The 13,996-nt window shown below is 42.9% G+C and overlaps 1 protein-coding gene across 7 annotated transcripts in view; it reads left to right on the top strand.

Annotated features, from left to right (window-relative positions):
• Positions 1 to 13,367, top strand: part of LOC115098464 (mitochondrial fission factor-like) — a 60,336-nt gene extending 46,969 nt beyond the window's left edge. For 4 of the 7 annotated variants that reach the window (XM_029614973.1, XM_029614970.1, XM_029614976.1 and 1 more), the window contains 3 exons: positions 7,806 to 7,868; positions 11,791 to 11,875; positions 12,486 to 13,367. In XM_029614973.1, coding sequence (XP_029470833.1) covers positions 7,806 to 7,868; positions 11,791 to 11,875; positions 12,486 to 12,617 — 280 coding nt within the window. In that variant the 3' untranslated portion in view covers positions 12,618 to 13,367. The remainder of the gene's footprint in view (positions 1 to 7,805; positions 7,869 to 11,790; positions 11,876 to 12,485) is intronic. The other 3 variants (XM_029614975.1, XM_029614972.1, XM_029614977.1) reach the window with 1 other exon arrangement.
• The last annotated feature ends 629 nt before the right edge of the window (positions 13,368 to 13,996 follow it).

Here is a 13,996-nt window from a genome sequence, read left to right as displayed (position 1 = left end):
CAGCCGTCGCAAGGGCAGTACTAAGTGGGCCATGGGCAGCCTCCCGCCCTATCTGGGAGTAGCTTTTGTACATCCCACTGGTCCTGAGTCCATCTGGCTACACGCTAGGAAATGGAGAAATTACTTACCTGATAATTTCGTTTTCCTTGGTGTAGACAGATGGACTCAGGACCAATGGGTATAGTGTGCTCCTGATAGCAGTTGGAGATGGAGTCAGATTTCAATCTGACGTCAGCACTACATATACCCCCTGCAGGAAGCTCTGTTCTTCAGTACTCTCCTTGAAAAGCAATTGTGGATATATGTGTGTTTGAATAACTTGATTAACTTGGCCCACAGCTGCCCCAGAGAAGGAGGACCCCGGAAAGTGAACCTAGAGACTAAACAAATACGGGTAAGCCGTTGCCTACCCTCTAGTTCAAGACACCTGCAGTTAGTCTGGTGTCAGCGTTAACTTAGTTGAGTGCACTGCCGGTTTCCAGTTTTTGAAACCAGTTTTTGAAACCAGTTGAATCAGTTTAATGAAGTTTAAGAAGTTTAATCAAATTGTTTATGCAAAGATATATATTCACAATGGCTTTTTGAGGAGGATACTGTTGGTGTTTGAGGTAGTTGTGGGTGGATCCTTGGGCCGATGGCAGATGACCACGCCCCCGGGGGAAGATCCCGAGAGGGACCATCGGTCAGGCTCAGAGTATGGAGACAGACACACACTAGTTCTTTTATTAAACAGTATATGGAACCACCAGAGGTGGCAGTAGTGAGCTGGAAGCGCCCGGCTGGGCTGTAGTCCCTCAAGTACTGGAACAGCGATCCTGGATAACTGAACTGTAGAGAAACTGAATATAGTGAGTAGGCAGGGTATGCAGAGTTCAGGAACAGAACCTTGACAGTAACACTCACACAATGTCTCATAGAAGCAGCCCAGGAGCTGGAATGAAGTAGGCCTGGTTCCAGGGAACGCTCTGAGAGAGAGATGGTAACTCACGGGTGTTGTAGGCAGCGAAGACTTCGAGGCAGAAGTGGTATTCAGTAGCAAGTCCGGGAACGTGGGCTCTCGAGTAGCGAGTACCGGTTCCAGACTGCGATCTGAAAAGCAAAGAGAAAGCGAGGCCCCCAAGGAACGGGTAGCCCTGGTAAAGTCTGAGGAGGCAGAGTAGCTAGGTATGTGGAGAGCGAATCCCATCCGCAGCAATACCTGGAGGAAGCTAGATAAACCTTTCCTTTCCAATCCTTTGCTAACTCGATTAGTTAGCGAATTCAGAGACCTTAAATATCCGGTGAGGATGACGTCACCTCAGGGGGATGCCCCTGAGGTTCGCGCCACTGCTGGTACTTCAGTCGGGGCCGCGCACGCGCCCTTAGGCTTCTAGGAAACATGGCGGAGTGCAGCATCCAGCCGGTCCGGGGATGCCGGAGGGGAACGGCAAGATGACGCCGCGGCAGCCAAACTTCCAACAGGCAAAGAGGGAGTCACCAAAGAGGTAAGGTGGGCGTAGTGGAGACGTCGGGCAGCGAGGGTCGCAACAGATACTGAGGAGCTGAGGTCACTGCAAGGGTATATCTAGGGTGATGTCAGCTTTGAAATCTGACTCTGTCTCCCATCTGCTAGCAAAAGAGCACATAACCCACTAGTCCCGAGTCCATCTGTCTACACTAAACAAAATTATCAGGTAAGTAATTTCTGCATTCTATTAAAATTAATAAATTGTGTTGCTAGTTGCTTAACTTTCTGCTTCCCTTAATGGTAACTGATATCTTACAGTTCCTTAGCGTTTGGGTAAGTCAATCCCAATGAGTGGGTTATGCATCTCTGCCAGCAGAATGGAGACGGAGCCAAAGCTGACATCACAGCCATATAGTCCCACCAGTATTCTCCATCTCCATTAGATGGTGGGCTTGCAATTCCCTTTGGGGGATTGCCAGTGAGTGTAAAAAAATAAATAAAATAAAAAGATGGAAAGGAGGTGTCTGTGTAGCACTGCTTGCCACCTGAGGTGATACCATGCGGTCCCTCCCTCAGAGTGCCTTCAGTCTGGTAGCTTTGACTGGTGTGAACCTAAATTCCAATTAGCAGTTGCAAGCCGAGAGAGGCTCAGTGTTGAAGGCTTTTAGCCCTCTCCCCCCGTAGCCGGGACCTGTTACTGCTCTCAGCCAGGGAGGGCTCAGCTTAGTTTAAAATTTTTAACTTTTAAGAAAATAAAGTCAGTGACAGGAAGACAGCAGGAGACATGTCTGTTTCTTCTGCATTCAGCTGTCCTGCTCAAGTCTCTGGGGTTCTGTGAGGTGAGAAGAGAATGCAAGCATGGTGGGTTGAGCAACTGGCTAGACCTCACTTTCAGGCTTCTCCCATTTTGGTGTGTGGTAGGCCGCGGGGTACTTCCGAGCGGTTTTTTTGCTGCAGACCATCGGCGCGCACTTGCGCATCTGAGTGTGTTTCCATTAACATAAGAACATAACTTGCCCTGCTGGGTCAGACCAAGGGTCCATCAAGCCCAGCATCCTGTTTCCAACAGAGGCCAAAACCAGGCCACAATAACCTGGCAATTGTTTGTGCATGCAGTTTGGGTGTTCTTCCTTCTGGACGCTTATCTTGTATGCCCAGTTTATGCGTTGGTTCTGGGTGTCCAGTAGGACAAGTAGCCTCTGCGCTTGGGCTTGGACGCACATTTTTTGTGTCCATATTAAGTGTACTTGTAAGCATGGGGAAGTTAGGCATGAGCCTTCATTGGGCTATGCGCTTACAGCATGGTGCCCCCAGCAAAAAAAACCTAAGTGCCTGTCTATCTGTGCTGCCTGCCACATCAGAGCCATTCAGCCGGAGCTTTCTTTAAGCGTATTTAAGCACTGTCTGGATGCTTGGAGATTTGCCTCCTTCCGATTTTGCCAACAGTGGTCCTTCTCCTCAGTCTGAGGGTAGTGGGACCAAGGGAGTCACTGCAAGGTTGTCTCCTCCCCTGATTGGTCCGCGGGTTGAGTCCTCAGGGGACTCTGGCTCGCAGGATGTCAGGTTCGGGCCAATGGGACCTGGAATGGGCTCAGTTTCCTTTTTCCTGGGTGGAATTCTTCTAGCGATTGCAGACATTCTACAGGGCTGGTCTGCTGAAGTGGCAGTTCCTACTAAGGTAGGTCTTGGCACTCAGAGTGCTCCTCCGCCTGTCTCCATGGTTGTGCCAGTAGCTCAGTGCAGTCTGACAGAGCTCGAATGCAAGTGAATCAGGACAATACCGATAATGACTGTGGGGGATCTTCTTGTGAAGAAAGGACTATTCCCCCAGATTTGGTGCCATATAGAACTCTTCTACATTTGTTTTAGAGAGATGAGTTGCTGGGACTGATATCTCAAACTCTGAAGACCCTTGGAATGGTTGGGCCTGACTCCTTGGGGACGCAGAAGGAGGATCCTATTTTGGTCACCCTGTGCAAAGTCTCTTGTTTCTTCCCCTCTTGGATGCAATCAATGAGTTGATTGATCTGGAATGGAATGTGCCAGAAGCGTCCTTTAAAGGAGGATGCATTTTAGTGGGTTTATACCCCTTGGATCTGCAGGCCAGAGAGCAGTTGCATTTCCCAAAGGTGGATGCCTTGATGTGTTCTGTCACAAAACATACCACCATCCCGGTAGAGGAGGTGCGGCTCTGAAGGATGCTCAGGATAGGAAGATTGAGGCTATCCTGAAGCAAGTCTTTGAGGCAGTGACAATGAATTTGCAAATTACTTCTTGTTGCACCTTGGTAGCTGGGGGCTGTCTTGTGACTTTGTCAAGAGTCTGGCAGCGTTGGATCCGATTTAGGACCTATGGTAGAACCAGGGGCCGCCTCCTTGGTTGATGCGGGCTGTGACTTGGTATGTACAGCTGCTTCAATTATTGTGGCCAGGCGACAGCTGTGGCTGCACAATTGCTCTGCAGATACTATTCAAAGTCCAATCTGACTAAGCTGCCTTTCAAAAGCTTGCTTTTGTGTGGCAGTAAATTGGAAAAAATGGCAAGTAAATGAGGAGAGACCCAGGTACCGCGTTTGCCAGAGGACAGTTTCCCTGACTTCTCAGGCAAGTGGCTGCTTTTGAGACTACATGCATTTTCGGCCTTATAGAGGAGGTTCTTCTCGGAGATCCCATCCCTTGTACAGATCTCAGTCCTTTCGCCCCCGAGGTCCTCGAAAGGATATGGGGTCCAGAGGCGGAGCCCCTCGGTCTTCCCAATGAAGGTTTGCAGGCTCACCTGGTGGTGCAGAAGATAGGTGGTCTACCCCAGTTTTATCACAGGTTGGGCCCAGCTTACTTCAGATCAGTGGGTTCTCGAAGTGGTTCAGAATGGTTATGCTCTAGAATTTCTTTGCATGCTTTCGGATGCCCTCATGGTCTCTCCATGCAACTCACCTCAGAAGAGGGTAGAAGTAGAAGCAACATACAATGACTGTTGATTCTGAAAGCAGTGATCCCTGTTCCCGAATTGCAGCAAAATATGGGCCAATATTCCATTTATTTTGTCGTGCCCAAGAAGGAAGGGTTATTCCATCCCATACCGGATTATCAAGGGCATCAGTTGACATCTACGAGTCACGCATTTCAAGATGGAAACTGTGCGCTCTGTCATAATGGCAGTTCAAGCAGGAGAGTACCTCTCCTTGAACTGATGGAGGTGTTCCTGCATATTCCCATCTGGTAGGAACATCAACAGTTCCTCAGATTTTCCATCCTAGATCGTCATTACCAGTTTCAGGCCTTGCTTTTCAGACTAGCCACAGTGCCCAGGACCTTTACCAAGGTCATGATAGTGGTAGTGGCAGCCCTTTGCAAGGAGGACATTCTAGTTTACCCCTGTCTGGGTGATTGGTTGATTTGATCCAAGACATTGGCAGAGTCTTCACATTTCCTGCAGGGTGGCTTCCTTGCTACTGGACCTAGGCTGGTTGGTGAATCTGCCCAAGAGCAATTTGCAACTGTCTTGCACCCTGGAGTATCTTGGGGTTCGATTCTATATAATGCAGGGCAGAACGTTTCTGCTGGAGTCTCAGATCCACTCATTGGTGCTGCGAGTCCAGTCCCTGCAGAACTGTGTTCGGCGGATTATGTGGTCTTATCTACAGGTCCTGGGATTGATAGCTGCCACATTAGAAGTGATTCCCTGGGCAAGGGCACATATGTTCCCTCTTTAGTGCGCCTTGCTCTCCCAATGGAGTCCTTAGTAGCAGGACTATGCGGTGCGGCTGAACCTTCTATTAGAGGTGAAATTCCAGTTGAACTGGTGGTCACATGCAGACCATCTCAGGAAGGGAATTCCCCTGATGACTCCAGATTGGTTGGTACTCATGACAGATGCATGCCTTCGGGGCTGGGGAGCTCGCTGTCAGGAGTTAGTGGTGCAAGGGCGCTGGAATGCAGTGAAACATCAACAGATTGGAGGCATGAACAGTTTTGTTGGCATGCCTGCGGTTCACAGAGTGGCTAGAGGCTGAAACAGACTGGATAATGTCAGACTGCGACAACAGTGGCTTACATCAATCATCAGGGTGGAACCAAGAGTCAACAGTTATTGGAGGAGATAGATGTGCTCATGGTATGGGTGGAACAGCAACTCCTAAGAGATCCACTTCTCCCATTGCCAGAAAGGACAGTATCGGAGCTGATTTTCCTCAGCAGGAGAAGCTTGAACCCAGGAGAATGGGAGCTGAAAGACTAGGCTTTTCAGCTCCTGGTAGTCCACGGGGGCCTACTGCATCTAGATCTTTTGGCAAATTTCAACAAAGCAAAAGTTCCATGCTTCTTCAGTCACAGGCGGGACCCAAAAATGATGGGCATAGAAGTTTTTGTTCAGGAGTGGCCAAATGGTGCCCTGCTGTATGTGTTCCTACCTTGACCTTTGATAGGCAGGCTGGTACAGAAGATTGCAAGTCAAACCAACACTGTCCTTTTAGTAGCTCCAGATTGGACTCAAAGGCATTAGTACACTGACCTCCAGCTACTGTCTTGGATGGATCTCTTACGTCAGAGGCCCATTCTGCACAAGGATCCAGGTCTGTTCTCTTATGGTTTGGTCTTTGAAAGGGCTTGGCTGTTGAAATGCAGTTATTCACCTTCTGTAATTTCCACTCTTCTTTGGGCCTAGAAATTTTCTACTTCTCTAGTTTATATTAGAGTGTTTGGAGGGTTTTTGAAGCCTGGTGTTCTGAACGAGGATACTCAACAGCTCAAGGTGGATATTCATTTGATTTTAGAATGTTTACTGGATGGTTTGCTTAAGGGTTTGGCCCTTAATACCTTGAAGATTCAAGTTGCGGCACTGGCTTGTTATAGGGGAAGTCAATGGAGGGCCTTTGTCTGGATGTCCTGTTTCTTGTGGGGAGTTAAACATCTTCACACACACACCCCCCCCCCCCCCCAATTGTGCCTTTGTGGGATCTTAACTTGGTCCTCAGGTTCTTGGCAAGTCCAACTTTTCATCTGCTGTGTACTCTTTCCTTACGGCTGCTTACTTTTGAAGACAGTTTTTCTGGTAACAATCTGCTCAGCATGTCTGGTCTCTGAGCTGCAGGCTCTTTCCTGCCTTGAGCCTTTTCTCTGTATGACTCTGGGTGTGGTTCAGCTTTGGACTGTGCCTTCCTTTTTTGCCTAAAGTGATTTCAGACTTTCATTTGAATCAGTCCATTTCTCTGCCTGCCTTAGACAGGGACAGCGACAGCGATAGCGATGAAGCCGAGTACCGCCTTTTGCGTTCCTAGGACATCAGCTGTCATTTACTGCAGTACTTGGAAGTGACTAAGACTGTTCAGAAGTCTGATCGCCTGTTTGTTCTCAGTGGAGGTAAGCAGGGAGCACCAGCGACGCAGGTGATGATGCCCGCCTGGTTAAGGAGATCATTACGGCAGCCTATATGGCTTCTGAGGTTGACTTATCGAAGCAGATTAGACCACATTCCATGAAGGCTCAAGCAGTATCGAGGGCAGAGCTCTGTTTGTTGCTTGCTGAAATTTCTGAGCAATGACTTTGTCATCTTTACACACCACCTCCAAGCATAACCGCTTGGATGTTAGGGCTAGGGAGAACACCGCTTTTGCACAGGCAGTTTTGACTGGGCTGCTGGCAGCCTCCCATCCTTTTCAGTATTAGCTTTTGTATATCCCACTCATTGGGGTTGACCACCCGAATGCTAAGGAAGAAAAAATTGCTACTTACCTTATTTACTTTCCTTTAATGAAAGGTACCTGCCCTCGCTGCCGGAGTTGGATTTTGTGGTTAGCCTTTTTAGGATGAGCGATGCAGAGTAGGATTCCTGCTCTTCGTTGATAACTGGTTAGTTTTCCAGATATGTTCCTTCTTTTGGCTGAGCTCAGTGTTACTGTTGGTTGAGAAACAAGAATGGTTGCCTGTTGCTACTAATGTTAGTTTAATCAGGTTTGTCGGCAGTTTGGTTTTTCCAGAGAATATTGGTGGACTGATGTCGGGGCGGGACTGTATAGCCGTGACGTCTACTTTGCTCCGTCTCCATCTGCTGGCAGAGGTGCATAACCCACTCATTTGGGATTGACCTACCCTTCACTAAAGAAAAAGAAATGATCAGGTAAGTAGTAATTTCTCCTTTAGCTTTTTTATAATATTTAAGATTAAAAAGTCAGACTGAAAACTTGCATGATGACCATAATTAATGAAAATGAAAGGAAATAGTTTTGAAATACAATGCCATCATAATCATGTTGACGTTTTTCATTGTCCATTTTGTGGTGGTTCTTGTAACCTGCTTGCTCTCTGTCATTCTGTTTCCCAACTCTGTCCTTGTGTCTCCTTTCTGCAAAAACCTGCCCCAGGCCAGTGCTGCGTGGTGGTTCAGCTGCTGCCACTTCCTCTAGCTCTCATCATGACAACACCAGGTAAACCTGTTTGTTTGGCTGTGGTGCATACACATGGGCTTGGCATACAGTGCACTAATTCGGCAGCATTCTTTCATGTTATATTGCTTTTTTCTGGCACTTCGGTAAATAGAAAAGTAATAGGTGTCATTCAGAATATTTTTTTTGTCTTTGTCCATGGGTAATCCAGGGTTTTGTGTTTTTTTTCCCCACCGATGTGGTTCGATTTTAAATAATGCTTAAGCAGACTTAAGCTTTTTATCAACTCTGCCAATTCACAGCTTGGTGCTTTCTTGTGTTTTAATGACGAGCATTGAAAAATGCAAACTCTCTGGAGGAGAAAGCATGTTAATATCTGAAGACTATACTGAAAAAAGGGAGATCTGGGTGCAGTAGAATAAAAACTTTCATAAACGAGCCCTTGAATGATTTGTTCTTGGGACTTGCACGACTAAGATACTTTTGGATGGTGACTCTTATCCATTTTGTTTTTGTTTGTTTGATAGATACTTAACTCAGCAGTGCAATTTTTATGTTATGATTGAAAAGTCACTTTCGTTTGGTCAATTCAGAAGTTGACCAAGCTAAAATACCTTCTCGGATACATAATACTACATCCAAAAGAAGAAGGGGAAAAACGGGTTTAGTAAAAGTTGGGTTCTGGCTAATTCAAGGTTTGATATGTGCTGAGGACATATTGCTTCCTATGTGGCATCCCAGTACCCTGCTGAGTATCACAAACCTGCATGGTGCTGTAGCTGCTCTGGGAAAAGGTTAGCGGGCATCTGGATACTATGAGAAATACACATTGTTAGTGTTTGGGAGGCATGTTTGTTATGGTCAACTTTTGAGTCTGCCTGGGTGAAATTCTTTCTTATAGTGATACTGTTAAGCATTTAATCAGAATTGGGTGGCTCTGATGCAGAGAAGCAATAGCACTTGTTCAGTCGGATGGGCCAGCCCTGTTTGTACATTTTTGCTATTGCCCCACAGAAGAGGCTCAAGCAGTGACATTAATAAGTTGTTATTTCTTTTTGTACATACTCAGAAATTTTGCAGTGGATGAATTACTTACAGTATATAATTTATTTTTTTTTTTTAATTCATCTTGCTTTCTACTATGGTTGCAAATATATGTAGATTGAAGCAACATGACTGGTCCATCCTGCAGAACTTAAATGAGCTCCCTTGGATTATAAACAGATGTCAGCCATTGCAGCACGGCACTCCAATGCCTTTCTTGCTTCAAATTTAGAATGATGGAGGGAGGTGGATGCAAAATCGCAAAATATTGGAGTAGCATTTTTTTTTTTAAAACATTTGTGTGTGTTCTAATTATACCAACCTTTTCCTTTGTTCCTTCAAAGGAGACCAGTAAACTTGATTTAAATATGAATTTAAGTCAGCATGAAGTTAAATACAATGATGTATTTACAGTTGATATGTTCTTACATTGTTCAGATTAGTGAAAGTTCAAACTGCTAAAATAACTAGGAAAATGTGCTCAAACATAAAGAGAAAGTAGCAGTTATCCTAAGTGCTTAATTTAGAAAAACCTTCCAAGCACATTTCTGAATGTTGCCTTTACACATAGCATCTTTCTGGAGCTCGTAAGATGCACTCTTTAACACAAGTATTAAAAAGTGTGCTAGCAGCACATTTTGAGAGTAAAGTAATGCACAGCATTCCTCCCTGCCATGGTGTGCTTAGAACAAACCCACCTGACGTCGTTGACAAGGAGAAACCACCTACCATGTGCAAAGATTTCATGTAGGAGGCACGTGAAACATGGTCTCCTGTTACCTAGTAATCAAAAGCACAGTATATGAGGGAATATTTGAGTAAAATTTACCAATCCTTTTCTGCTTTACAGAGATCGCATTTTATAAATGCAAAACTATAAAATAATCTCATAACATCAGAATTTGATCAACCTCTTTCATATTGGCTTTTGCCAAACCACCTAATTTCATCCTTTTTTTTTTTTTTTCTGCTGATACTCTTTCTGGTTTTTTGGCACTTAAGTTCAGTATCCAAAGAATCAACATTGTTGAACTTTGTGATACTGAAAAATAAGAATTTTTTTTTATTTAAGATAGATCTGAAGTAATTTGAAACAGGTAAAAATGCCTAATAACACACATTCTCTTCTTTTTCATTATTATGTATTAAGGAGAGACACTGTCCCTCCATCCTTAATTCTGCCGGCATAGTGAAAGAATAGTGCAGACTTGAGGGTTGCTATGGGGTAGGGGAGGCCTGGTATTTGGGCATGAAGCTAGCCTCCAGGAAGAGATTTAATGGTATTACCAAGTACATTTTGAGCCATGCCATTACAGCAGTCACAAAGAATGCATGTGGAACTTTTTCTGTATTTCCAGAGAATACAGGTTTCCAAAGGCAATAAAATTTACAAATGGGCTAGGAAATGATGGATGAATATTATGCTTTGGTGCTGACACGTTAAGAATTTGTAGCATACATTCAGATTTTGGCGAAATAACGAAAATAAAAAACAAACTAGTAAAAAAATCAAATTACCACAACTAAGCAATCCAGTTTACATGTCTGGCTGCAGACCAAAATAAAATTGGAAACACTAAAAAAAAAATAAAAAGAAATAAATTACTGTCCTACCTAATCACGCCTAATGAAGTACAGAAAGGGTTCATATTATTGGGCACATTAATAACTGACCCTAATGGAAATGGCACAGAAACTTGGCACCTGGCAGTTGGGAACAGCACAATGTTATTGGCATGAGACATTGTGATTCTGTGACTCATTAAATTACCTCTCTTGTTGTTTCCAGTTGGAGGGGTATGAAGTGGCTACTGAGTGGTGTCCATTAACCTAAAATGTCCGCTTTCTAAGGCACCCATAGGAAACTCCATTACTTGACAAAGAGCTTCCCAAATGATTCCACAAAAACCTGTCCAGCAGGCATCCTATTGCAGTGTGTTCTGAGGACATTGGACATAACACATCCCAGGCAAAGTCTGTAATTGTAGCCTGGTAGCTTCCAAGGGGACTGAGATGCCCCTTTCCATATAGGGGATGATGCATCTCCAAGGCCCTACTGGTGATTGCATTGTGCCACAAAGCCATGCATGTAGATCTTTGTTCCTAAGGAGTTCTTTACTATGGAATTAACGTCAGGACAATTTATGTTGCAGTAGATAGAAACCGATATGGAACTATCCATGCTTTGTCATGGTGTAGGACACAACCTCTAAACAAAAATCCTTTTACAGGATCAACTAGTACTTTCTCCAGTTTCAACTAAAGGTGACTCAGTTACTTGATGATAGTGAGTCTCTTATTTGTCATGCCCTCCTTCAATCTCTTTCCATGTATTGCTGTTGCATCCAAAAGTAGTTTGCATGGATATCTACTGCACTGTCGACTTGATGCCTTGCTCCCAAATATACACCACAATGTTCTGCTTGTGTTCTCTGAACTTTTCAAGAACTATCCCAAATATCGCATGGAATGGTGATCAGACATTGTATACTTTCACTCTTATCTCCCTTGCAGACACTGTCATGGTAAACTTGATCATTCCTGAGTTTATATTGTACTAATCCTCCTTGCGATTTGCTTTTCTAGTGGTTTCTCAGTAGGAGTATTCCAAGGAACTACTGCTCACTCCATTTTTTACATGCAGATGGAGCCTTTCAAGCCCTCTGCTCCTCTTTCCAATCTGAGGACCAACCCCAGCTCCTTGGACCTCCAAAGGTTTCTAATGCTCATTCAGTGGAACAGAGCATTTATGCACTGCAAATTAGAGATGCTCTCTAATATCTCTTAGCTAGATTTAAATAGTACACGGAACCTCTGGTAAGCACAGTGGCTCCTTACATAAGTGTTTATTAGTGATGAGCAGTCAGCATATTTTCTGACCTTTCCTACATATTATACCTTTTCCTTATTCTTTATTCAGGTATGGGATGTCAAATTTAAATTCTATGCTTGAAGGAACTCCTGATGACATGTCTGTTGTGGATGCTGCTTCCTTGAGAAGACAGGTTTGTGTCACACTGCCAGCTGAGCTTAAATACTCAAAGGTCATCTTTTAAAGTATTGTTTATTTAATTGGCTTGAATTTCTTCTGTATAAAAAAAAAAACACAGGGGGAAAAAACCCTAGATTTTAATTCTGTTCGGCTTTTTAAAATTTATTTGCAAAGCATCAAGCTTGGAGTATTGAAAAGAAAGTTTAATGCTCTCACATCTACTTAAGTCAGTTTGAAGTTGACTGTTACTGTCTGAAATTAAGCAATAGTTCCTTCTTTGGGCTGTATTGAAAATGAACCGTCAATGGATGCTGTTAAAGGGCAGTTGGCAGTCTTAGGAGTAAAGGGAGGGTTTTGAAACAATATTGAGCCCAGATGCATCTATTTTTTGGAAGTTATTAGCAATTTTGTTTGTATTTTTGACATTTTTATTTTTATTGCTATTCATTGTTTATTTGCCTTATTGATGTGTATTTTATGTTGAACTGTGTAAGCCTATTTTTAGGCAACTAAATTGAAATAAATGAAAACTCTAGTTGGTTTGAAAGCATGTGTGTGTTTTTTTTCAGAGATTGTTTGCAATTAACATATAATAAACTATAAACTTTATTTCCTTTTCCTAGATAATTAAACTAAATCGTCGCTTGCTGCTTCTGGAAGAAGAAAATAAAGAACGTGCCAAAAGAGAAATGGTCCTGTACTCTATTACTGTGGCTTTTTGGCTACTCAACAGCTGGCTGTGGTTTCGACGTTAGAACTCTGTTTATAGAGTTTGTGGAGGTAGCTGGAAGTGTGAAGAACTAGTAACTCTTTCTGTCTGCGCTATATGCTAAGTTATATTTCATGCACTCAGAATGTCATTCAAAAAAAAAACAAAACATATCAGATTATAACAAGAAAGGGACGTTACGTGGCTCAGTTGTATTTATTTTCTTTAGCACTGCGTAAAATGTCCTGTGATACCTTAACTTTGCATGTCTTTATGTAAATATGCATTAAGCTATTTAAAAGAAAAAAAGAAAGTTTGGCTTTCTGGAAAGAATGAGGACAAGCTACAGGAATAATCCACTGGGACAAAATAATCATTGTATGTATGAAGTGAACACACTAGAATATATTTGAAAAGTATTATTTTGTTGTCATTATTTTTCCATTGTTAATGAAAATTTTTTTTTTTTTTTTTTTTTTTTAAATGGTGGGAGATTTCTGCACTCTGTTTTACTTCCGCACACACTGGAAGCCACAGCATGATGCCAGACACAAGAATATGTTGTTCCAATTTATCACGGGTGGCTTTTTAGTCTAAGCTGCCAAAGGTGACATTAATCCTTGACTAACCCTAGTACAGTAAATTAGACAGAGATGTGTAATATGTATTTTCTTATTTTAACTTTCATTTTGCAGATGTTTTTCTATGAAGTACATTTTAACGGAACCTGGTTGTGACCAAATGTTACAAACAAAAGGGACTAATGTAGTGAATTTAATAAACTGTCAAACCAGCAGAATTGGGTTTGGTTTTTTTTTTCCCCCAAAGGTTTTAATTTAAATAGTTGGTGCTGAGATATCATCAGCTTCGTTTTTAGCAGTACAATTAAATATAAAAAGCACATGGTAAATCAAAGTAAAATGTATTTTTTTTTTTTTTTTTTGTGAAATTTCCATTCTGTGGAACAGGTCTGATCTTTTGTATCCCCTTTCATTTTTGTTTTGCTTTTGATTGCCCTAAATCGTCTTTGGAAGGAGGAAGATGTAAAAGGCGCCCTAACTTTACTGGCTGGCTCCTCCATCTAGCTGTACTAGTAATACACATTGGAGACATCCCTCCAAATTATTAATCCGTGCCATATGTGAACATCTGAGATAGACAATTGTTTTATGATTTGTGAACATCCATTATTCATCTTGGAAAATAATCACTTGTTTCATTCACCTCATAAATATTCAAATGAAGCAGAGAACTACATTACGCAAGTCAGAAGTAAAACTAGAGAGAACCTTTTTCAACATTTTTGATAATTGCCACTGAAAACCTGAAGTTGCTTTTCAGAGTGTGTTGTTAAGGTTATGCTTAGTTAGTGTACTGATTTTTAAAAAAAATGTTAAATGTCTCTTTTGTGGTAGCATAGATTTT

The sequence above is a fragment of the Rhinatrema bivittatum genome, chromosome 9, assembly GCF_901001135.1.
Source record: "Rhinatrema bivittatum chromosome 9, aRhiBiv1.1, whole genome shotgun sequence".
Taxonomy (NCBI): Eukaryota; Metazoa; Chordata; class Amphibia; order Gymnophiona; family Rhinatrematidae; genus Rhinatrema; species Rhinatrema bivittatum.
The sequence above is the reverse complement of the archived record's forward strand: the minus strand, read 5'-3'. Positions and strand labels throughout refer to the sequence as shown.